At 48.0% G+C, this 23,038-nt stretch overlaps 1 protein-coding gene across 1 annotated transcript in view; it reads right to left on the minus strand.

Annotated features, from left to right (window-relative positions):
* The window catches only part of LOC311196241 (store-operated calcium entry regulator STIMATE-like), a gene marked incomplete at its 5' end in the record, with an annotated part of 35,291 nt that extends 14,861 nt beyond the window's left edge, over positions 1 to 20,430 (minus strand). Inside the window, one exon of the mRNA XM_084269765.1 lies at positions 20,256 to 20,430. Coding sequence (XP_084125891.1) covers positions 20,256 to 20,430 — 175 coding nt within the window. The remainder of the gene's footprint in view (positions 1 to 20,255) is intronic.
* Positions 20,431 to 23,038: the final 2,608 nt, after the last annotated feature.

The raw sequence follows: 23,038 nt of genomic DNA on the forward strand, positions 1-23,038 counted from the left end.
CAGCAGCCTGGCCTCTGCCAGGCCTGGTGTAATGCCCTGGCATGGGTTTCTGTTCTGACAGCTGCAGCCAGACCAAAGGGAACAAGGAAATGGAAAACCTTTCCACAGAGGATGGGTGGTACATGTGGGTTTGACTTCCTCCTCCTCCTGTCCAAGGTGCACTGTCACTCACCAGTTCCCCCAACTTAAGCCTTAAAAAATAATTATTTAGGTACTTATTTCAGAAATTGTCTCTTTACATCAACAGGTGTTTTAACCTGCTTCTCCAGGTATCAGCGATGCAGTTTCACACAGGATGCTGTACAGAAGTAATGCTTCCCTAGTTTACAAGCCTTTAAAACAGATTTTTGTTCATGAACCAGTAACAACCTTTTCACATGCTAAGGGAATTTTCTCCAAAGCCAACCATCCTCATACAACAGGGCATTAACATAATTACCCAAATGCCTTAACATAGATAGATAGACAGATAGATAGATATTTAAAGGGGGAGGGGGAGCATTTCCAGGGAGCACCAAGCTGACAGCTTGCCATTTTTCTGTCTGTCCTGGTATTGCTTCTGGCAGCTGAGAAAGAACCCGTGCTTCACTCCCATATAAGACGACCATTAGAAATGAAAAAGGAACAGGAAGTGACAGTACATTTACACCAAAGATACAGGTGTAGGAACAACACTTGCCAGCAGTTTTCTCTGTGAACGGCATGCCATAAACATATTTCTGTTAAAAAACAACTTAGCAGGGTGCAGCTCTTCTAACTGGCTTGCTGGTTATGACAGGTCACTCTATGCATTTTTGCAGAACAGGAAGCTACAAAACATCCCAAAGTGAATAGGAAAAACAGAAGTTTCAACTTGACTGGGGTGGGTTTGTGCAAGATGCTTTTCTGCAGAGCAAAGCAAAATTAAACAAGTAAGATTTACATACTTTGGGGGTGGTGGTGGGGTGGGATTCCAAGCTTAGGCTCCTGACTGTTATTACTATTGAAGAAGTTGTACGAATCGGTGCATTCATTTCTCTCTGAAGTATTCACAAAATATCATTTTGCAAGAGGATATTCAAATTCAATTCAACTAACACCATTTCAAATTTTATCCAAGCAGAGAAAGTCTTCAGAATGTCTGTGTTTCTCCAGCCAATTCTGGTAACTTCTCACTTGAGTTAACATTAAGCAGGAGCTGACTTTGAAAGCCTCCACAGATGCCTTTCAGGAATGTACTGATTGGCTGATCACATCACAAACTTTCAAGCCCCAAATGAGATGAGACAATCTTTAAATGCTTTAAGAGTATGGCTGTGTCCCTTTACACCTGAAAGCCCAGCAGATCCACGTGAGACAGGGTTATTTTCCTAGGCTGGTTTCTTGAGGCTCTGTGTACATCAGGTATTTCTGACAGACATCAGTATCACCAGGTATTCTCCTACACACCTCCAACGCAGGCAAGTTACACTTCCTACGCAGCACAACATGCAGTCACATCAGAGTGGTTCAAGCCAAGAGCAATTTCACTTCTCCCTCCTCAAGGGGATGCTCTGTGTGGCTGTTCACAACTGGGGAAAGGGGTGAGAAATCTGAGTAAGAAAAGCATCACTGGAGAGCTCAGGGTGTGCAGCGTGTTTGCTCTTCCATTAATATTGCCATCAAAAGGCAGCACACATTTTCAAATAAAGATTCTGTAAATTTTTTAAGCATCTATGGAGTTGAAAGAGTTGCTTTCCCCTCCCCACCTGCCCTGCTGCAAAGCGTGCTGCAGCTGTGGGTGCTCCCAGCCCTGCTCCCAGCCCGGGCAGCTCGCTCTGCCTCCGTTAACTCCAGACGCGCGGGTGCCTGTGTCGGCTGACAGATGGATCCCAATCTGCCAGCTTCTCCCTGTGAGGAGGTGGTACCGCTCCATATGCTTCAATTCAGAGGCTTATACTTGCACTAGCAAGAATTCACCATATTTAATATTAATTAACTAATAATGTTCAGAATTTCATGCTGAATTACAAATGAAGAGAGAAGTGCTACTTGTTTATACACTCGATGCCAGAATTTTTCAGGAAAGGAAATAAAAGCCCTTCTGCCAACAAGCGTGTGAGCTGCCAGATGGACAGATGAGAGATGAGCATACAAGGCAGAGTAGTGGTGATGCAAAACTCAACTTCATTAAATTGCCTTCCTGTTTCATTGAAATTCTAGGAATAATTAAATCCTGTGGAAGGGTTTCTGACAGTTACCTTAACACAGGAATTTTGCCATCGGTATTCCAAGTAAACTGAAGACTCACAGGGAAGAATAAACACCATATAGAAGAACAGAGACAAGAAATGAAGTAAGACCCCTCTAAACTGTCAACATGAAAAGCATTGCTGGAACTGGTACTTGGAAGCCTTTCCTTCTCTCCCTCTTCCACCTCCTTAAAAATTCCCATGGGAAGTATGCTGCTGATGTGAAGTAACTTCAGGAGGGGTTCCAGGGCTCCAAGTAGCCAGATGACTGCTCCTGTAGCAGCACAAATCTGGCCCAACTCAAACACCTAAAATATTTTTAGGTGCCACAAATTGCTGCGTTTTTTAGCACATTCAGCCAGTAAGAATCTGGTCCTGTTAAAGATCCAAGAAGATTTCTCTAGCTCGTTAATTTGATGTTAAAAAAAAAAAAACCCCAAACACCCCTCTGTCCAAAACCCCCCTACACACAACAGAAATGAGCTAGTGAATACTCCAATGTTTGATGCCTTCTGCAGCTGTACAGTTACTACAGGAGCGCTGCTCTTATGAGGAGAAAACGGGGAATTTCACCTCTATTTCCGGTGCTTCTCAAAACTTTTTCAAAAAAAAGTCAAAGACAGAATGTTTTGTTTCACAAACCTCCCACATATTCCTGTCATCAGACCTCAGCACAGCGACAGCCCAACAGAGGAAACCCCAAAGGAGGAGAGGGTAGTGAGGCGAAGATGGCAGCCGCACGTCACACACGCAAACCTGCTCAGGCACACGGGGCGCTGCCAGTGAGGACAGGCTCTGACCCATCTTGCACAGGCAGCCAGCACCAGAAAAAAGCCACCAGCTGCAGCCAGGGAACTTGCACAACTTGAGAGCATTTAATCTCTGCAACAAGTTGCCCAGAGCGGGTGCAGTTGCAAGGACCTTGAAGATTCACCTGGATGATGCCCTGAGCAAAGGGACACTGGCTGGTCCCGCTCTGAGCAGTAGCTGGGAGCAGGTGACAGCTGGGGTCCTTTCCAACAAAAACTGCTAAGTGAGAAAATGATCCTTCTGTGATAGGAGGCTTATAAGCTCCAAGACTTGAGCCAGTTATCACAGGACCAAAGTATATCCAACTAAAAACCATACACTCACATGTATATGTATGTATGTATGAGAAGAATATGAATGAGCCCTGGGACAGGCTGCCCAGGGGGTGTGGAGTCTCCATCTCTGGAGAGATTCCAGCCCCGTCTGGACGCCGCCCTGTGCAATATGAGCTGGGGAGCTGCTTTGGCAGGGGGTTGGACCCCATGAGCTCAAGGTCCCTTCCAACCCCTACAATTCTGTGATTCTCTGACTGCGGTGAGTAAGCAATCTGCTGTGGGTGGAGCTTGCAAACAGTGTGTATCATGAGCACGTTGAATCTCCTGCAGCTGGTTGGCTTTGCTGGGCCTCCTGAATAATATGCTGCAACCAGACAGCTCCTCCAGCATCACCTCCACAGCGTGAGGCTGCTCTGATTTGAAAGGTTATGCTGATACCAATTCACATAATTTTCCACATTGGAGACAAACAGGAAGTTTCCAGCAGGACGTTGTTTTACCAGCTACCTGTGGAGTAGCAGCTGAAGAGTGGAGCCATTCCCATGCAAACTCGGCATCAGACGCAGAATTCCACATGGCTGCTCTCAGACATTAGTTATCATGCACACCATGCCCCAGCAGAACCTGCCCCACAAAGGTGACCCCACCATTTCTAACCCTGTAAAAATGTTGCAAAACCAACTATACATGCAGGATTTTAAAATTCTACTGAGGAAGACTGTCAAAAATGTTCTGCTTGTGAGGATCAATGCTTCTCCCACAACAGTGGGAAACAACATCTGTTATGAACATGCAGGCTAATAACTCCCCAAAATAGGCACCACCATGAAATGCCAACTGCTGGGGAATCTCACTTTACCTGCCATCACCTGCCTTTCCCACTAAGCAAAGCTTTTAAGAGGTTTGCCTTGTGGGCTCACTTCACCTCCCCCGTTATTTTCTTGGTAGCAGCAAAAGAGGGAGTAAGAAATTACAGATTTCCCCCACCCCACCCCCCCCCAATATTTTTTCCTTCTTAAATAGCTTTGCAAGAAACATGCCTAATGAGAATGGGCTAAACTGGTGCCTTACAAAAAGGTATACAAGTGTAAAGCCTCCTATCACTCAATTGCCAGGAGCTTTTCTGCTACTTACAAGCTCAGCATCTCCCCACAGAGGTAGTTTTAAAAAACCCCAAAAAGCAACCTAAACCGCCCCCCCCCCCAAAACCAGAAGCACAGTGAGACACATGTTCATTTTAAGACAGGCAAGAAATGTAATTGCAAAAAAAAAGACCAAAAGAACCAGTGTTTTGGGGCTTGCTCTCATTTCACCAAAAAGAAACAAAAGAAAAAAGTATGTTCTTGGTAACCTTCTTTTTCCCCTACTGTAATTCTTCTTCCTCCTCCTATGTCCTGTTAACTACAACTGAGATGCTCATACAGGACACCCCAAAACCCTGCTGCTTATTTCTCCATATAAGAACCTCACTATTCCTCATTCTATTTTTCCTTAATGACCTAGACTTGTCAGCACTTCCAGACACAAACTGTACTACAGCAGAACAGATACTGGACTAGAGCAAGTGATATCCAGCTACATCCAGCGATACAGCTGTCTTGAAGAAAGATGACAGGACCCCATCCACAGCTTCTTCATGATGAAAACAGTTATTGAACAATGCCTTCAGAGGAAAATTTTGTTCTAGCCCATGTTAAGGACTGATGTACTGCAAGAAGTGCATGAGCTTACTGATTTTTCTGCCTTGCAAAAAGGAGTTTTAAAACTTCTGTACTACAGAAAACAGCATTAGCCATGCAAGTACCAAACCTCCTAAATTCCCTTGTGTCCTTAGCCTCAATGGCTCTGCAGAAATACGTGTGTAATTAAGAACTTGTCCACTAACGATTGTGACCCAGAGAGAAACTTCACAGAAACACTGGATGCAATAAAGTTCAATGGCCCAGCTACTCCAGGACATTGTGAGACTAAGGATTCGGTACCTGACAGCCACCTGCTACCTCAAAAACTACAGATTTCATCACTTTTGTCCTTACAAAGATTTTGCAACAGCAATGGGAAATGCTGTCACCAAGCAGAGCTCTCATTGACAGTGCAGGGGAGGAGAAATCATTATCAGAATAAACCAAACCAAAACAAACCCACTGCTACTTAAGCTACGGAACAAAACAGACTGTGCTGCTTCCAAACACGCTCCCTGAGGTTGCTGAGCTTTTTATTCCTAAGATTTATATATTTTAAGCTCAACATCTTTTTCCCCAGATGCTTGGCTTGTGATGATCGGATGGGGCACACATGTATTACCTGCAGCACACAACTCCACCTAAGAGCACATCACTGAGGCTGACCTCACCCATCCTGGTGGCACATGGCAGTGTGGCTCTGACAGAAGCATTAACCTGCTGCCAGCAACGGGAACAGACTCACAGATTCGCAGGGCTTGGAAGGGACCTCTGGAGATCCTCTAGTCCAACCCCCTTGCTCGAGCAGGATTATGTATGTAGGTTTTGTCCCCATGCCTTAGTTCACAGGCATAAGGACAAAGTCAACAGTGAGGAGAAAAAAACCACAAGCAGCCACTCTGTGCCACCAGAGAAGGGAGTGAGAAAATGTGAGGAGCTGTGCAGGCACCAAGGCCAGGGAAGAAGGGGTGGGGGGGATGACAGAGGGATGAGGGAGGGAGGAAGCACTCCAGGTGCCAGAGAGATTCCCCTGCAGCCCATGGAGAAGACCACTGTAAAGCAGGTGTCCCTCTGCAACCCAAGGGTAATGATGGGGAGCAGAGACACAGTGCAGCAGGGGAAGGGGGTGAGGAATAGCCCCCCCCAGCTAAGAAGGAAAACAACTAGTGAGGAACTGACTAAAACCCCCAGTCCCTGCCCCACCACCTGCCACAATGAGGGAGAAGAAGGGACCAAAATCCTGACTAAAGTGCAGTCTGCTGAGAAGGGAGGGGTGGGGGAAGGTGCTTTAAGATCTGGTCACACTTCTCATCACCCGACTCTGGTGTCACTGGGGGTGCAGGGCAGTGTCATAAATCAGAGAGTTTCTTTCCTTTTTTCTGTATTGCCTCTGTTCTGCCTGTGACACTAATTGTGGAATGATCTCTCACTGTCCTTATCTTGACTCCTGAGCCTCTCAGATCTTTTCTCCCCTGGCAGCTGAAAAGGGGAGTGATAGAGTGGCTTCATGGTGCTCAGCTCCCAGCTGGGAGCAAAACCACAACAAAAGCTTACTCTTAAAATAGCTCAACTGCCTGGCTCAAGGAAGAAGTAGAAACCCATTCTCACTCCCACCTGCAAACCTATTTGCTACCTCCCCAGAGCGAGTGGCACTTTGGCAGGTGGAAGGTGCAGGTAATACGCACCTTGCGCTGCACACGCAGAAGTGGCTGTGCCAGCACTACAGCAACATGAACATACAGGGCTGCATGAAGCCACCAGGGAACTCCCAGGTCAACAGCACAAGCAGCACAGGAAATATTTATCCAAATATTAAAACTGTAAGAGAAGATTTGATCTTAGAGACAGCTGTCTGGTGTTTCTGCGTTTAGCATTTGTGGCACTGTTTGGTCAATGTGTATTCTGTCTAAGAGGACATAATAAATCACAGTTTCCCACTTTCAGAGAGAGAAGCACAGGCTACGGTTTCCTTAACAGGTATGAGATAGCTGAAGCAATGCAAATCTAAGCCTCCAGTACTAGAAGTGCCTGCAAGATTGGCTTTAGAACTTCAGTACACAAGAAGAAAAGGTATGCTGCCAGAGATACAGACAGCCCGCTTCTACCACGTGATGCATAAGGCTAGTGAGAGCTGAAAAATTCAGTCTGCTGCCTTTAAGTGGATTTTTTTTCCCCCCATTAAAAATAAGACCCTTTTGGGAAACATGAATTATTTAGTACAAACAGAGTCAATCCATACTAATGTGCAGTAAGCAGCAATTTATGATTCACAACACCATTTCACGTACAGCATTCATACGAGACCATTCAGTAATACATGAAGCTTTCCTAACGCTATTAGTATGACAACAGATATCAATGAACTTTAAGTCATTCAAGCTGGCTGTTTTAAATCAGCTCTTGGGACCTGACAGAATGGCCAACACACAGCTCCTAACTCACTCATCATTCATTACAATATCAAGCCAGTAACTGTAGGGGTTTCAAAAGCAGAAGCAAACCCAACATACAGGTTCAGCTACAGCCAAAAAGAACATAAAAGGAAACCTGTGTGTGCATTTGTAGAACATGATGAACACCAAAGAGACTGAATCAAGGAGGTCAAAGCAGATGTACACTCTATGTCCAGAGTCCATGTAAATTCTGATGAGCTCTCCTTACCAGATTCATTCTTCCTAGGCTGCTGAAACTATCGAAGCACTGAGCTGCAACAAGACATATTCACTTAACACCAACTGCTTTAAAAAGAGCACAAGACAGACAGTATGTGATAGTAGTTGTCTTTCCAGAGGTGTCCTGGTTCTGGCCAGGCCAGACTCAGCCTCCCCAGGCAGTCAGCACTGGTGAGCTGAGTTAGCCCAGGTGAGCCCAGCTAGCCTGGGCTGTTTCCACACCACCTGACATCACTGCCCCGTAAGAGGGACTGGTTGGGGAGGGGCATGCCTGGGTGCCCCTCATGTGCAGACCAAGATTTCAGGCATCAGAAGTTGGCATTCCCCTGTTCCAGAAAAAAAACCAATAAAAAGTGCGCCCCATAAGGCATCCTGTGGTTCTACCTGCACGACCATAGCAAAGAGATGAGGAGGTGAGAAGGGAAACCCACCTCAGCCCTCCAACAGAGGCTCCCTGGTTCCCATTCAGAAACTAATTCATCAACTGGTGAGTCAGGGAGTGATTTGTAGAACCCGCTCACCTCTTAACAGTCCAATCTGTCCAGTGAAGAGTCTAATGGAGAGTGGAGACTGACAGTGGATTATTGTGGCCTGAATGAAGACCACCTATGAGTGCTGCAGTGCCAGACCTGTTAGAACTCCAGTATGAACTGGAGTCAAAAGCAGCCAACTGCTACGGCACAATCAACATGGCAAATACTTTTTTTCTTGGTTCCTTTACCAGCAGAGTGTAGGCTACAGTTTGCTTTCATATGGAAGGGAATCCAGTACGCCTGGAATTGACTGCTCCAGGGGTGGAAACAGCCCCACCACCTGCCATGGACTGATCCAGTCTGCATTAGAACAGGGCGAAGCCCCAGAGCACCTACAGTACATTGATGACATCATTGTATGGGGCAACACAGCAAAAGGAGTTTTTCAGAAAGGAAAGAAAATAATCTAGATTCTGCTAAAGGCTGGTTTTGCCATCAAACAAAGTAAGGTTAAGGGACCTGCTCAAGAAATCCAGTTTTTAGGAATAAATTGATAGGATGGGCATTGTCAGATCCCCATGGAACTGTATCAATAAAATAGCAGTGATGTCTCCAGCAACCAACAAAAAGGACACACAGGCTTTCTTAGGCACTGTGGGTTTCTGGCGAATGTGTATCCTCAACTATAGTCTCACTGTCAGCCCTCTCTGCCACGTAACCTGGAAGAAGAATGATTTCCATCCAGTGGAGCCATGAGCAGTGACAAGCTTTTGAACAGATCAAACAGGAGACAGTCCACACAGTAGCCCTTGGGCCTGTCTGGACAGGGCCAGGTATAAAGAATGTGCTCTACACCACAGCTGGGGGGAATGGCCCTACCTGGAGTCTCTGGCAGAAAGCACCAGGGGAGACTCGAGGCTGACTGCTGGGGTTTGGAGTTGGGACTACAGAGGATCCGAGGCTCAGTACACTCCAACAGGACAGGAAATACTGGCAGCATATGAAGGGGTTCAAGCTGCTTCAGAAGTGATTGGAACTGAAGCCCAGCTCCTCCTGACACCCTGACTGCTGGTGCTGGGCTGGATGTTCGAAGGGAAGGCCCCTTCCATGCACCATGCCACCGACGCCACGTGGAGCAAGCGGGTTGCACCGATTACACAGCGGGCTCAAACAGGAAACCCCAACTCCCCAGGAGTCCTGGAAGTGATCACAGACTGGCCAGAAGGCAAACATTTTGGGGAATCACCACAGGAGGAGGTGATGTGTGCTGAAGAGGCCCTTCTGTATAGTGAACTGCCAGAAAATGAGAAGCAACATGCCCTGGTCACCGATGGGTCCTGTTGCACTGTTGGCAAACATCGGAGGTGGAAGGCTGCTGTATGGAGTCCCACATGAACACTTGGAGAAGCTGCCAAAGGCAAATCCAGCCAGTTTGCAGAGGTAAAAGCCATCCAGCTGGCTTTGAACATTGCCAAATGAGAAAAGTGGCCAAAATTGTACCTCTATACTGACTCAGGATGGTGGCCAATGCCCTGTGGGGGTGGTTGCAGCAATGGAAACAAAGCAACTGGCAGTGCAGAGGCAAATCCATCTTGGCTGCTGCACTGTGGCAAGACACCTCTGCCCAGTTAGAGAACCTAACTGTAGAAGTAGAGCATGTAGATGCCCACATACCCAAGAGTCAAGGCACTGAAGAACATCATATAACCTGCAGGTTGATCAGGCTGCTAAGATTGAAGTGGCTCAAGTACACTCCAGTTGGCAACGTAAGGGTGAATTATTTATAGCTCACTGGGCCCATGACACCTCAAGCCATCAAGGAAGAGAAGCCACATATAGATGTACATGTCATCAAGGGGTGGATTTGACCACAGACACTATTTCAGTTAGCCCAGGTGCCTCCAGAGCAGCCTGAGTGTAGCTGGGGTGGTGCTTGTGTAGTGCAGCACTCTGTAATTGTCAGGTTGGTAAGGTACTCTGTGTTATCACCAGGTGTGAGTGTCATTGGCTGTTATTGTTCTACTGTTTGTCTTTATCCCAGCCCAGGGAGGCTCTTTCTCCTTGGGGAGTGAGCGAGCAGCATGTGGTGCACAGCCACTGTTTGGGGCTAAACCACCACAACACGGTATCATGGAAGGAGAGTCAGCTGCCAATTCTGTAGACTTCTTTCATCTAATGTATCTAACAACTAGGTATTTACAGCATAAATTAGATTTCTGAAATCAAAGATGAAAACATGCAATAATTTCCACATGCACGGGCATTCTTCTGAAAGATAAAGTTTTGTACCTCAGCATCTATGTAAGTTGGATAAAAGCATCACAGCCCCAAAACCAGCACTAAAAACTGTGCTGTATGAAAGCTCAAGCTTTTAAGATCAGACGGAGGAGGGTAGTTTCCTTCTAAAGCTCCTTAAACTACTTCATCTTCCAGCATTACAATTACCTTGCAATGAAAGCCTTTAAACCTCATGCACATGATCTAAGGAATGATGCTAGTCACACCAGCAGCTTCAGAACAAGTAAGGTTTGCTGGGAGAAGTTACCTATCAGCTAGTATTTTCCAGCACAAGTAGGAAACTAAGAGCAGTTATTCTAAAGAGAAATTAAAATTTCAGAGTGTAGCATCTTCAAAAAGTTATTAGAGACAGAGGGAATATGTTGTTAGTTGTCAATAGTTGCTTGTAATTTTAAAGTAACTTTTTGTTCCATGGTAAAAAAAAAAATCTGTATTTCTGATAAACAGAAAAACAACTAGAATGGAACAACAAAAAGCAAGCAAGGGTTGTTTCTGTGAGTAGTCATTCCAGGTGCCAGGCTAGCCTGTCAAAAATTGGTAAGATCTACCCTACAGAACAATATTAGGTCAAGTTTTAAGCATTCAAACCCATTTCTTAAGTTTTACCAGTTACAAACTAATGCCAGTCCTATAAAACTTACTGCTAAATTTGGAAAGCCTAACAATTCAGGATCTCCTCCCTCTAGTTCAGCTTTCACCAACAATTTCTAGATAATTCTATCTGTTTACTTCTTTAGACAGTGCCAGTAGAGCAGAGCAATGGACTGACCTCTAAACCAGAAGTATACCAATAAACTTCTCATCACAAACGTCTGTGCCCCAAGCACCCTGCAGCTTGGAGGCCAGCTGCTTCCCAAGCCCTCCTGAGCTCTGCTGAATGCCTAGGGACCAGATAAAACAAGGAACCACAGGACTGTGTTCCTCTTAGGTCAGGTGAGTGCAACACATGTTCACTGCTACAAGAGGAGGAGCAGCTGGTCTTGGAACCTGGGGCAGCCAAAAACATGACAGAAGTTAAAACCACCAAAGTATTCACATTACAGAAGTGTGTGATTATTAAAAACCCAGCTACCTCTAGAAAAAACATCATCATGAACAACAGGAAAACAGGTTCAGTACCTTCCTAGAGTAGGAAAGGGATGACCCTTTCCTACTCTAGCTCAGCATTCCTGTAACCAGCTTGCATCTGGAACCACAGACATAAGCTATGAGGAATTTGAACTATGAATCCATTTTAGCAGGTTTTCATTCTGAACATACGTATGTTGTCACATGTAATGAATGTGGGATAATTGCTGGAGATGACTTGCAAATGTATGTTCACATTTTAAAGAAAGGTTCAGCATTCAAGAAACATTCCAGGGTGATGAGCAGCTGATGCACTAAGCATCTTCGTCACCGTAAGTTCCTAAACATCCTTCTTTGCAGTAAATTACAAGACAATTTTGAAGGTTGGTAATGTCAGGAGAGCTTGATGTTCTAACCCTGAGATAGCTGCATGGAGGCTTGAGTGGAGTGGAGACACCGCGGGCAGGCTTGGTGATAACATGGGGACTTGAAGGTTACATGGACCTGACAAGCTGCATATTTGCTACCCTGAGCCAACAACCTGTCATGTATTTGGCAAAATGCTGTTCTTTAGTAAACTTTGCCCATTGTAGCATCATTATAATGCAAAAGCACACCTCCATCCTGAAAGCCACCTGCCTCCAAGGTGTGACCACCCACCACTGAGCCTGTGCTCTGAACTCTGTTAGCCTGTACCTTTAAACATGAGGCAAGAGAACTTTACACCAACAAATAACATAAAAGTAGCATATGGGGGAGAGGACCTTGAAGAAGATACCATCGCATAGGTGAGGATACCACTGCATACTATGCTGACATCTGGGAACAGTCACCAGGCTCTTCCCCCCAATCAGGATGCCTTTGGGTGAGGTTCCAACACTTGGTAATGCCATGTGGTTCCCTGTGAAACTATAAATCTCTATAGAGTTGCTGTATATCTTTTAACGTGTTAGTAGTTAAGACCCTTGGTACTTACAAGTGCTTTGCAGACAGTGAATTTATCACCAGCAATCTAAAGAATCTGCTTGCCTGTTGCTTCAATAAATGAGGCTGTCACTAACCTAGCTGAGATAGTCTCAATGAACAGGACCGAGTGCTTAAGCCTGGCTGTGGCAGTTCAAGGAACACAACTGGGCTGGAGGTGTAGCTCATCATCTGTGCATCAACAACAGTGACAGGTCAGTGCTCAGAATGCCACCAGACTTAAAAGGATCAATTTGGCATAGCCACCCTTAATGCAACAACGTACGAGGCTAGGGCAACAGACACACATAAAACGTGTGATTTGGGGGCAGTGGCAGAAAAACAGGTCTGTAGTATCCTGAGCAACAGTGTGAACAGGTTTAATTATTCCTGATTAAGCCCTAAAACCTGGTCCCTACAGCACCCTACCTACAAAGCTCAGGCACTGGCTTAGATTCAGTCTGCCAGTGCAATGCAGTGTGCTAAGGTTCGTGGGAAATGCATTTTGCTGCGATCAAGAAATCTTAATGCAAAGCATTTCCCCCCCAGCAGCCACGGGAACGCACGACTTCCCATTTCACCGACAAAACCCACGCAGATAAGACCTTGTTAAACACCAGTTTAAGAACGCAAACTTCATTAACCATGAAATTAGTATCACTGCAGAAGGCAGAAAGCCACACTGTGGATTTGTATCAATCAGCCCCTTACAAATTTAATTATAAAACACTAGTCAAGAACACATTCGTTATGCAACTTACAGTTAAACAGCAGCTTAGTGAACAGTCCAGAAGTTAGTTCCAATTAGCTTCAGAGTTTCTGGATAATTCATCATTCTAACAGTTTCCAAATGTCAACATAACTTACCCCTTTTCCTAAACATTTCATAATGTGAATGACATGCGTAATTATACTTAGAACAATCTTATTATCTGGAGTACAATTATATCCAGCAATCAGCTGAGTAATAAGAAAATGTAATATGTTCTGAGCCAACAAGGCAAAGAAAGGATCAGACAACTGTTAAAGTGCAACTTACTCGCAGGTTACAGATTGTTTGTCTAAACTGATACTTTTTCTTTTGGTCTTACATTTTATTGGCACAGCATTTCAGAAGTGTCACTAACTGCAGCAACTCTAAAATGTTAATGACCTGACACCATCAAGACATTAAGACACCTAATGAAGTGCTACAACAATCTATGTCCAACAAAGAATCAGGTGACTTGCAAACAGTTTTAATTAAATAACCAAGAAGTGTAGTTTAAGCAGGACTAAACTTTATGAAAACATATTTCTCCTATGGTCAGGAAATACACAGATACTTAACTATGTAACAAAACAAGAAAAAAAAAAAATCAAGAAATTCTTTTGGAAATTCCAAAACGGCTTTTCCTGAATCCATTTCAGGTTGTTTCCTTCACACTTAAAGGATTGGCTGAGCCATTCCCAACACTATGATTACCTCCTTTTGTACAACATAAAGTTTGACAGTGAAATTTGTATTTTTCTACAGTTTCCAAGGGACAGAATTTATCCCAACTATGCATTTTATACACTAAAGCCTACCATGATATTAGCCTGGGAAAAGAAAGCAAAGCAATTTACTTAGCTGATTCACCCATGTGGCTGAGTTTTTGCACCTAGTACATCCTTCATTTCATCTCAAACATGGATAAGGATGTCACAGGGACACTGAAAGGCCTAATGATTTATTTAAAACAAACAAGAAGCAACTATGCAACACAGATGCAAGTGATACCTCACCACCTGGGAAGCCAACACATCCCTTGATCATTGTAAGGCATAATTTACTTGGCTGAGACCACGGTGACCTCAGAGGGCTTTTCCAAACCCTGCAGCCACTTAACCTACAGAATAATAGTGGGGTATACTAGAGGACAGCTGAGACACCGATTGCTACTAGTTACCATGGGTTGAGACCAAAGGAGCCTGGGGTTTAAACACCTTCCTGCTGCTGTCACCCCATCCTGCCTCATCCCCGGACTGCATCACCCCTTCTTGTCAGCCAGCCAGCCAAATCTGCAGACTAACTGCCTGGACAGACTGCTATTTACATGGACACAGGTCAACGAACTGACCCCAGTCCCACACCCTGGGGAGCTCGGGTAGCCAGAGGTGCTGCTGACCTAGGCCAGTGGAGCTCTCCAGGGTCCTCCCGGGCTCCCATGAAAACCACTGTCACACATTTTTTCCCCACCTCTTCCTTTTCCAAAGTTCACTCCCCCCCACCCAGCCTGTGAAGGCCGTACAGCAGCACCCTTTCCTCAGAGGGCTGCATCCCCAAGCACAGTCCTCACTGCCTAATGCTGGGTAATCCCTGAACACTTGCTGGGATGCAGCTCCCCAGTGTATCTGGCAACGCACCAGGAACTGGCAGCACTGGTGAAGAGTCCAGGAAAAAGAACAAAGGGCAAAATGTGGTCCCCTGCCTAAGGTCTGCACTGGGCATATGGTCCTTTGTGACTGGAAACCTCTCTGCACCAGGGAAGTTTTCCAAGGGGCAGCACAAGTAGGATTTCCCAAGGTGGCCCTCGGCCCCCACGTGAGCACATACTGCATCACCGTGAGCAAAGGCATACAAGGATGGGCTATCATCAAGTCAGGATGAGATCATTTTAAACAACACCTGGGTTAATAACACACCACCTTGTTAGCACACCGCTGCCCTACATCTTCAGAAGTCACCGTCTAGAACGCTGCTGTTACTGGCACTCAGCAGCCCCCGTTTCACTGCTGGCGCTGCAGGCTGTCAGAGCCAACTCCAGCCACACTCACATTTTTCAAATACTCTCAAGCAGAAACAACTGAAAACCATATGCTTGGGTCTTTTTTGTATTTAGTAATTTTCTTTAAGCTGATTTTTGTTTTTTTCTTTAAGGTCACTGGAATGACTTAATTCCTTCTCAAGGCCCTGCTCCCTAGAACATTCTCTCCTATAATAATGCTACCTTACCTCCACAAAAATTGGAAGTCATTCCTCTGAAATGCGTATTTTCCCTGGACCATTTTGAATTCCACTAAACTACCTACTAAAACAGCTTGCTCCATGAAGAAGCATTCGCTTTCCTTGCATGGCTTATCAGGTGGGTAAACCCTGCTGTAAGGTGCACTGTGACCTTAAGCATGTTGTTTTTAAGGTTCTTCCTTTAGGGCACTGTGAGCAACAAAAAGACCTTAAAAATATATAACAGCTTTTCAAGGAATTGGTTCATCTTTTTTTCCAGCTGCTCCTCAGTGGCAAACCCACCTACTCCCTCATTCACCAAACTATTACCCAATTATTTCACTTCTGTTAGAAGAGCAGCTTTTACCCTTCTTAGTGTGACTGTCCAAACCCAGACTGCAATAAAGCCGTTAAAAATGTAACAGACCCATACCCTTTGGTCTCCTTTACAGCATCTTTACATTTTCCTTAGGGATGGACACAAACCTGTTACCTGCAGAGGACCAAACGACTCTTGTATTTCAATAATTCATCAATAAAACTCCTATCTAATTTCCCAGCCATTCTTAAGTGTGCCAAAACAAACACAGCCACCCTGGTAAGGTATCGACCTTCTGACAAACAAGGTTAGTCAAGAAACTACATATTCAAGATGAATTACTTGAAACAGTTTGTGTCAGACAGGGTAAAGGGATGGGCAGTGGGTCTGGCTTTCTGCCAGCTTGGCTAATACAAATTTACAGCTGCACCCACATCGCACACATGTGGGAAGGCTGTGCTGACACCATTCTAACCATTTGTTACCCAAAAAACCCAACCAGAAACTGCTCAGGGTTACTGCCAAAACACATCCTGGGATACAAAAACATTTAAAACCAGCTTTGGGGCATCAGTAATAAAAACTGTAACTATTGTACCAAAAAACCCACCCCACCTAAGAAGCAAAAACTTCATTTCAAGTCAAGATCCCCATGCAACGAAATACAGGCAGTAGAATGGGAAACTTGGAAAAAACTATTATTTTTGGCTTACTGACCTGAAGCATAAACACACATCTCTTCCATTGAGGGAAACCCTTCTTCCTCTTATGAAGTGGTTTGGCTTACAGAAAACTAGGGAGGAAAATACTTAGGCATGAGGGACAAGAGCAAAATTAAGCAACTGAGTTCAAAAAAGCAGGCTCACAGACCTGAGAGCTAGCAGCCAGGATCCAGAAGTGCTGCCAGGTTCCCAAAAAGAGGTTTTTTAACCAGTCGCTTCCCTTCGCCAAGCCCTTGGAACCTCTGGCTAGGAGAGAAGCTGCCTCACCCAACCTGAGCAGGGCTCGGGGTGCACCGGAGCATTGGTAGCACCTGGGCGAAACATGTCTTTAGCTTCACAGCAGAGGACTGAACTCTGAGCAGCAAAGATTAACTCACAGTCACTAAAGACAACACATTGAGGGGGGGGGGCTCCAGTAGAATTCGGCATGCTCACTGATTCAGCCATCAGAGAAGGCCCCTCGCTTACGTGGCGAGGAGCAGGGGGGTAAGATGTGAAATCAGAGTGGTTAAATAGTGGATTTGGGAGGCTTTAAGCAACTTGTAGCAATAAAAAACAAACTACTGCTCTTTGGTTAAGGGCTTAGGAAGGCTCCCATATTAAGTCAGGATAGACAGTAACCAGCCAAAGCATGTCCTAAAAGAAAAAAATATTAGTGGGGTATAACTGGCTGCTTGTTTGCATCTGAAAGTAACAGAAGCCACTAATAAATAAATAAAAGCCTACTGTGAGGTGAGAGAGAAGGTTACACTGTTCTTCATTCCCTGTCTGCCAGAAGAGGGAGGCAAGAGCTACAAAAAAAAGAGGCAACATCAGATTTCATTTCAAATGATCATTTCATCAGCTCAAAGTGAGAAATTCTCTGCTCCTGTCACTTCTTGTTTGTGTCAGTTCAGGAGTGAGGGCACGCACAGGGTAGACTGATAGCACGATTGGGGTAAAAACCTTTCCTTCGAGTACAGAAGATTGTTGCAACAACACGTCTCCCTCTGTCAGAGTATCACACACCTCTTCAACAAATTAAAAACCTGACAACCTCATTTTAGCCCTTAAAATATGAAATGAAACTGATGTCACTGCCAGGTCAGTTCACAGCAATTGAATAAGCACATGCCTGCAAAAGTGGGGGTAAACTGAAATGTCAGATCTTAAACCATTTTGCTTTAGCCCTTCAGTCATGTGTAGATGCAAATCTACCAACAAGGCACAGAGAAGGTCCTTTTCCTCTACAGCTACTTACTATGATCAGAAAAAAATATATTAAAAAATACTCTTTGTTCCAGTGCCCACAAGCATGGTGAGATTTATCAAGGGAAGGGCAAGTCTGGGTCAGCCTTTGATTTAGCCACTTAGCAAAATTCTTACTTGTTACATGTCAAATCAAGTCTTTTTCAAAAAAAAAAAAAACAAAAACCCAGCCTCTGTGCATGAAGAGCAACTGCACCACGTATCTGTGCTGCCATTACTTTCATTTCTTTTCCCATAGAGGGTACAGGGGGTTCTGCACCATTAATCGCAACCAAAGTCTTACAGTGCCCCCTTCCAGGGCTCCCTTTCAAACAAAGGCAACTAACTGGTCCATACAAATTAAATTTAATCAGCAGCCTGTCATGTGTCTTCAGTTCCCTGGCTCTGCACAGAGCAAAGCTGGAGAAGCGACACAGGCACAGAGGATTAATGCTGTTCAAAGGGTCCTGCCTCTGCCCCGACGGTGGTGCTGCTTCCCACAGCTGCCTTATTTCCCTATTATACCCATAACCAGAGGACCACAGCAAGGAAATCCTCCAGCTACAAAGCAACCACATCTCCCTGGTTGTTTTTCTAGCTGTAGGGGTCCTGTGATCCAGCTCCAGAAGTCGGGTCATCCCTTCTGCCACAGCAGCTTGGGGACAGGAGCCAACCGTATCAGTGCTGGGGTGACTGCTGAGAAGAGGTAATGCTCCCCCCCCCCAGATTCTCAGCCAGTAGCTCCCACTTCTCTGTTACCTCACATCTGTCACCGGGGTCACAAAATGTCCTATTGTTGGGATAAAGGTTTGGGAGCAACAGTTTTGCATGTGCCATGTAAAGGACAGAACCAGAACTGCCAGGACAGAGCCAGCCCTCCGGCATAGCACAGCACCTCACTGGCAGACACCTGCTCTTTCCCCAGCACCACCAGACCTCCTCCTGCCAGGGAAGAGGCCCAACAGAAAGCATGAGAGAATGTGGATGTCAGACTGGAGCAAACAGACTTGTAACCTGCTTTTAAAGGTAAGCATGGCAAGCTGTGAGGGTTTTTTCCCCTCTAATTTCCATCTGAGAACAGGTTCCTTTCCTCACCACCAGGACAGGCTACCTTCCCTCCACTCCCTTCTTACACTTTGCTGCAAATCTTCTAGCAGTTCATGGATTAAAAATATCTAAGCAAAGTTAGGAAGTGCAGCTAACAATCAGGCTCTCATTTTCCCAGTCCATACTTTCTCTATTCAATTTTCCTTGTCTTTGCTGACTATTCTGGTGTTACTGAGAAACACACAAAATGCTATTTCCAGAAAAAAGGTATTTCCTGACAAGCAACATTTGTAGCTCTTCACCTTGTGATGCACAGTCTGTGAGAGTTATCTGTCTGTATCTCCTAGCTCTGAAAACAACACGCACACATCATCTTCTTGAAGAGAGGTACTTTTGTTTGGAAACTGCTAGAGCTCCTAATTACACGGATGCTCCGACCGACCAGACGTTTCCCCAGTGAGTACCGCTGTCACGCAGCAACGTGACGATGACTAGGACACATGACGAGGACACACAGGGTTTTTCTAAAAGCAACACAATTGCTACCTGTGACTGAACACTACAGTATGTAAACACAGCGTGTTAGCAGGCTTCTGACTTAACCACAGGAGTATGATGTCAGCACGAACAGTTATCAGCTCAAGTCCAAGGTAAACAGGAACTTCAGTCTCTATTTCAGCCAAACTACAATACTTGGAGCTGATATTCCCTCCTTCCTGCCGTGACTTCACGGTCAGCAGGTAACGACACATCCGAGAGGACAGTTAACTACAGTATGGGACAGAGAGAAAGACCTGCCCACACGGCCCCGCGTTGCTGTCACCCCCGGTGCAGGCAGGGCGGGGGTCACTGCACCCCCCAGCCCTTCCTGCCGCTGCACCAGGCTCCAGCGAGCGGCCTAACACGCCCCCGCTCACCAGCCGGGCTGCTGTGCCGGGCCACGCCAGCTCCAGGCCGGCCCCGAGGCAGCGCGGGGTTACCCGAGCGGTCACTGGCCGCCACGACAAAGCGCACTCGCGGCAAGACCCAGGCAGCCCGGCCCTGGGGCACGGTGTGAGGCGCGGGCGGCTCCGCCGCACCGTGCCGGCCGCGTCCGGAGCGAATTACAGCGGCGCGGACGCGAGCGCTGCGAGGGGAAGCTTCGGGGATGCGTGAGCCCGGAGCAGCCTCTCGGGAACGGGCAGCCGACCCCAACCCCCGCAGCCCTCAGGCAGCACGGCTGGTGCCGACACCCACCGTAGCCCCGCGGGGAGCAGCGGAGGGGCCGCCCCGGGCCGCCTCACCTCCCGGCGCCGCTCCAGCTCACCCGGCGCCGCCGCAGACCCGGCTCCCCCGAGGCCGTCGCGGCCGGCCGGCAGCCCGGGACAGCGCGGCGCTCCTCCGCCCGAGGTCGCGGCGCCGTTCGCCGAGCCCGACCCCCGCGGGAGGAAAGGACCCACTCGTCGCGGCTCGCCTCCGCCCGTTTCGCCGCCCGGCATCGGCGGGGCCCGGAGGCCGCGGCCCGCCCCTGCCGCCACTCACGCATGAGGGTGCTGAAGGCCACGACGCCCAGGAGCCCCTGCAGGAAGATGCCGAAGCTGTCCATGAGGGCCCCGTTCTCGCAGCCGCGGTCTCCCGGCCCCGCCGCTCCCTCGCCCGGCCGCGGGGAGCTCTCGGTGAGCCCGAAGCTGCCATTGGGCGGCGGCGGCGCCCCCATGGCGAGGCGATGCCCGGCCGGCTCCCGGCTCCCGCCTCAGAGGCGCATGGCGGCAGCGACGACGGCGACGTCGCGCCCGGCGGCCGAGGCCGCGCCCCCCGCCCCGCTTCCTGCGCCGAGCCGCCCGCCCCGCCACGTCACCGGCTGCGCCGCTCTCACATTGGCCGGCTCCGCCCCCGTGCTGCCGGGTCCGCCTGCCCCGGGACAGCGGCAGCGCGCCCGGGGGGTGTGTCCGTCCGTCCGTCCGTCAGTCAGCGGGCCTCGGCCGGCAGCGTCAGTCTGTCCGCCTGTCCGTGCGTCCACATATCTGTCTGTCCGTCCATCCGTCAGTCCGTCTGCCGCGGCCGGGAGCGTCTGCCTGTCCGTCCATCTGTCTATGCGGCTCCCCCCAGCCCAGCGCAGTGCCCAGAGTGGATACGCGGGGCGGGCGGTGCCACCGAGGCGGGCTCCTTCCCTGGGAGAGGGAGCTCTCAGCACCCGCCTCACGCGCCCTGGTGCGCCCGGTGCCGCCGGGCCCCGCACGCAGCGCTGGCCCCGCAGCCCGTCCAGCCCAGCGGCCGCAGTTGGGGCCCAGGGCGCGGTGGGCACGGCGCCATCAGGACAAGTAACGCCCATCGTTCGGCAGGGACAAGGCGGCTCTTGAAGGGCTGCTGCGGGCACAACGGGGGAGCAGCGAGGCAGCGCTTCCCTTCGGAGAGCGTTCCTGTGGCGGCGGGAAGCCGGCCGGGCCTGTCCCGCTCCGTCCCACCCGTGGCTCGGGCCGTGGCTCCGTCCTGTTGCCGTGCGGCTCCTTCTCACAACGCTACCCGAATGCCTTTCGTTAAAGTCCCGGCTAAATACGAATTCACTTTTAAGTGCGACCCAGAGAGCAGAACCCGTTTCAGCAGAGCACATGAGCAATGCCTGTTCAAACAATGACAGCTGCATCCATCCGACAAGCCCAGCCCCGCTCCTGTCCCCCTCCCTGGCAGGCGCTGCCCAGCAGTACTGAGGGGAGGCTGCAGTCATCCCTCTGGCGTGTAGGCTGTGCCACAGACTGAAATTTGCAGCTGGAAAAACACATGCTCTTGACTCTTTGGCAGAGCACAGGGCCCCGTCCAGCGCTCTGTGGTGCTGGGCGGCATGAAAAGCACGAGTTGAGGAATGCAAATAGAGTTATCAGAGAGGGCAAGGACCAGCAGAGGTTGCTTCTCTCCCCCTTGCAGGCCGGGGCCACAGCCATCAAGCACTGCACCTTGAGCACAGGCCTGACCTATTCACTTGTGGCCCAGGCACAGTTTTTAAGTGTTTGTGGTTGCTGCTGAACATGAGCCGTTCCACACACACACCCTGACCTGGATGCTAAAACTGGCTAAAGATTTACCTAATGCTTTTTATGCACAAAAAGTGTTTCAGACAGGAATCCAGGAACATACCTTGAAGGTATGAGGTACATGAGGTATTATTCCTCATGTTACCCTATAGTACATACTGTGAAACAGATCACTTCCCAAAAAACACCTTTTCAGGATTTTCAGCCCCTCTGACTCCTACCAGCCCTTCTTAAACCTGCAGCTGATGACAAGACACCGTACATGCTGGTCAGGCCTCCAGATTTCTCTCAAGTAGGCTGTGCTCTGCAAAGGGAAGAGATTTACCCTAAATCCTACACCTTTATAGATGTGTAAAGACAGCACTAAGCAAAGCGGTTCCATTCCACTCCTGTGCATTTTCTGCATTCAGTGTAAAATGAGCACAAGCCAATCCTGAAGCACAGGCAGGAAAACAGTGCCAAAGAGCACTAGTACACTCTGGTGGAACACCAAGTAAGGGAACAAGAACTTTGCGAGACCAACCTGTTTCCTAAACACACTGTGGACTTTCATGTTATTCAGAGAAAGCAATGCCAGTTCTCGTTGAAATTTCTGACTTGACAGAGCAACATAAACCTTTCCAAAACCATCCAGAAGGAGCAGCAGCAGCTGCAAAGTTTGCTTCTGATTGTACCAAGCAGCTCCTTATGTTCAAAGGAAGCACTAACAGAAAATCCTCCCAATTCATTGGATCTGTCTTCAGCATCCTGTGAAACGCAAACTCTGGTACCTCTGAAGCCAGCTCATCAAGAAAGATGTAGAACTGTTGGAGAGGGTTCAGAGGAAGCCAAACAGATGCTCAGAGGGCTGGAGCAGCTCCCCTATGAAGAGAGGCTGAGGGAGCTGGGCTGGTTCAGCCTGGAGAAGAGAAGGCTGTAGGGGGACCTCATTGCAGCCTTCCAGTCCCTGAAGGGAGCAGAGGAACAGGAGGGGAATCAGCTTGTTCAAAGGGTAGAGAATGGCAGGACAAGGGGGATGGAGTGAAGCTGAAGGAGGGAAGGGTAAGATGAGATATTAGGGGGAAGCTCCTTACAGAGTGGTGAGGTGCTGGAACAGGCTGCCCAGAGAGGGGTGGGTGCCCCATCCCTGGGGGTGTTCAAGGCCAGGTTGGATGGGGCCCTGGGCAACCTTGTGTAGCTCCAGGCCTGGAGGTTGGTCTCCCTGCCTGTGGTAGGGGGGTTGGAGCTTTGTGATCCTTGGGGTCCCTTCCAACCCAGACCATTCCATGATTCTGTGATTCCATACAGCCCCATCCA

This window comes from Gallinula chloropus (genome assembly GCF_964237585.1).
Source record: "Gallinula chloropus genome assembly, chromosome: 12".
NCBI classification, from domain to species: domain Eukaryota; kingdom Metazoa; phylum Chordata; class Aves; order Gruiformes; family Rallidae; genus Gallinula; species Gallinula chloropus.